At 38.5% G+C, this 2493-nt stretch overlaps 1 protein-coding gene across 1 annotated transcript; it reads left to right on the top strand.

Moving 5' to 3' along the window:
- Positions 1-533: 533 nt before the first annotated feature.
- LOC104949464 (transmembrane protein 17A) lies at positions 534-2268 on the top strand (the record flags this gene model as incomplete). The annotated part of the gene is made up of 3 exons (XM_010775821.1): positions 534-640; positions 1492-1605; positions 1951-2268. Coding segments are annotated over 3 exons (539 nt in total), but the record flags the coding sequence as incomplete, so codon positions are not given.
- Between the last annotated feature and the right edge of the window lie 225 nt (positions 2269-2493).

Genomic DNA, 2493 nt, shown 5'->3' with positions numbered 1-2493 from the left:
GATAATTATTTGTTATTGTTGAGTAAATAACAGTGTGTTATTTTGAAAAGAATAACAAATTAGAAGGAAAAAAAGATTTAAAAAATACAGATTTCAGTATCCTGAGGCTCTCAGCCCCATTTATTTTCCTCACAGACGGCAACAAAAGTCAGAAATTATACGATTTAAAATAAAAGCAATAATTGTGGCTTGATATTGAGTAAGAACATGTTTTTATTAACCACACAGCTTCCGGTCTTCCTATAACACGTAATGCCGTGAGACTACCAATAGAAATACATTGCTTTTAAAATCGTGCTGTGCAACACAAAAAAAAGGGGGAAATCGTGTTGGTGAACACGAATCAATAGATTAAAAATCATGTTGGTGAACACGAAATGCCATGAGACTGGGTTGTCTTTACACCTATATTGGCTGACCCCTGGAATCTAAACTGTGGAAGATACTATGCAACGGTGCAATTACTATAAAACAAATTGTGGATGTAATGAAATATATTGCTTATTTATATCCTGTTGTTATTCTTCACACAGTGGTCAACGAGCTGGTCTCTCACCTCCCCCTGCAGATGCTGCTGTACTTCAGTCTGTTTTATTTCCCCTGTTGGTGGTTTTCTGCTGTGTTCATGTTGGAAGTAAAGGTAAGTTGGATGTTTGGGAAGCAATACTAATTATAACACTAATTTTTGATAAAACATTTAAAGGGGAGTCATTCAATTAACTCAATCTGTAACAATTAGATTATTCACAATTTATCCGTAGATACATTTTTTCCTTGTAGATTTCCTCCGTCCTCTGACTAAAACTGAAACCAGGAATTGAAAATAAATTGTAAGAAGAATCTGTTGTTGAGTTTGAATGGAAGTCAATGGTAAACATTTACTAATTACAATTAAGAGATATCTAGAATAAAAGTTTTCACAAGTAGTAATGAAGTATTGGAAGGAAAATCATTTAAGATATATCTAATTACAATTGCTTCTAGTCAATTATTTATATGTTTACTTTGTATTATAACTAGAAGAAAAGCAATTGTGGATAACTTCAATAGCTATTATTGCTACTGATTAAATAATGAAAGGGCTCTCCATAAACTCGCTCATTGTACAGATTTGATGTCATGTTGCATCACTAGTGAGTCATTCGCCATATGGAGAAACATAGTAAACTGAAGCTTTTTTCTGATTACTGAGAGCGATTCCTGCTTCACCTAAAGACACGTATCCATGCAAAAGCATAACTCAAGCAAACAAAAACAATAACAAATACTGGGGGTGCTTTTAAAAATAGCAGAAGTTGTTTTAAATTGAAACCATTTATTATATCTGCAGTGTAAAATTGGAAAACTTTGAAGGTGAAAGCAACTACACATACTGTATAAGTGTTTTATGGGATTGTTTGCCAGCCGAATAGCGCTATGTCTGAAGTCCTTGAAATGCTAAAAAAAGTGTTTTCACATCTTTCTGACATTGCAGCTCTGCTTTATTTCCAGTTCTATTATCTTCCCGGGTACTACCAGGCTCTTCTCATAACCGGGGTGATCCTCCTCACATTCGTTGAAGTGGTCCGACTTTATCTGGGCTACATTGGCAACCTTAAAGAAAAGGTAATTCAAAGCAACTTCCTCTCTGTATCACAACGCACAGCTATTTTATCATAGACCTGTCTCCTGAATAACAAATTCGGAGGAAGTGGCTTCTTAAGTATTCTCCCCGCGTGTGTAAACAATCAGCTCTCAGCTACCACTGTCTATTAAGTTTGTGTGTGTGTGTGTTTTTGTGTGTGTGTGTGTGTGTGTGTGTGTGTGTGTGTGTGTGTGTGTGTGTGTGTGTGTGTGTGTGTGGTCTCATGTGGTTGCAACTGATGCATTTGATGCCTGACTGCTCTATCTCTGCATCGCCTCCATCCACCAACACATATCCTATCTCTCCTCCTCCCTCCCTGTCATCAGGTGCCAGAGCTGGCAGCCTTCTGGATTCTGTCTTTTATGTTCCAGCTGCCAGTGCTGCTGTTCTTCCTCACCGATGAAGGAATTATCATCCTGCCTCTGGAGAGAGCTGTCCACTCCCTCTACCTCCTCTTCCTCCTCGCCCAGATCCTGGCCTCCTTCCTGGCGCTCCGTACCATGACCCGAAAGCTCACTCTGCTCTTCTATCTGCGACAGATTGGAAAGGTGGAGAGCTTCAACCATGAGAGGATGAGCCCCATCGGGCCGTCCTACCGCCGCAGTGTGCTGCCCATCTCACCCACACGTGATATGTACCACTAAAGTAAAACTAGCATTTCAATAAATCTTAAAAAACGTTTTAAGATGTTTTGAATTTGGGATGTAGATCATTCTAATTTACAGTGTTGTTTACTAACTGCTACTAAAATTACTGAATGCACTTCTACCTCTATCCAACTGTGAAAGAACGAGTGTGTGATTTGCCATTGTGAACAGTACCGTTGAGTGGTTTGTTGAAAAAACACCCATTTACATGTGATTTTATCT

This window comes from Notothenia coriiceps, unplaced genomic scaffold, assembly GCF_000735185.1.
Source record: "Notothenia coriiceps isolate Sejong01 unplaced genomic scaffold, NC01 NC01_scaffold00016241, whole genome shotgun sequence".
Lineage (NCBI taxonomy): Eukaryota > Metazoa > Chordata > Actinopteri > Perciformes > Nototheniidae > Notothenia > Notothenia coriiceps.
Note: the sequence above shows the minus strand (reverse complement) of the source record. Positions and strands in the feature narration are given on the sequence as shown.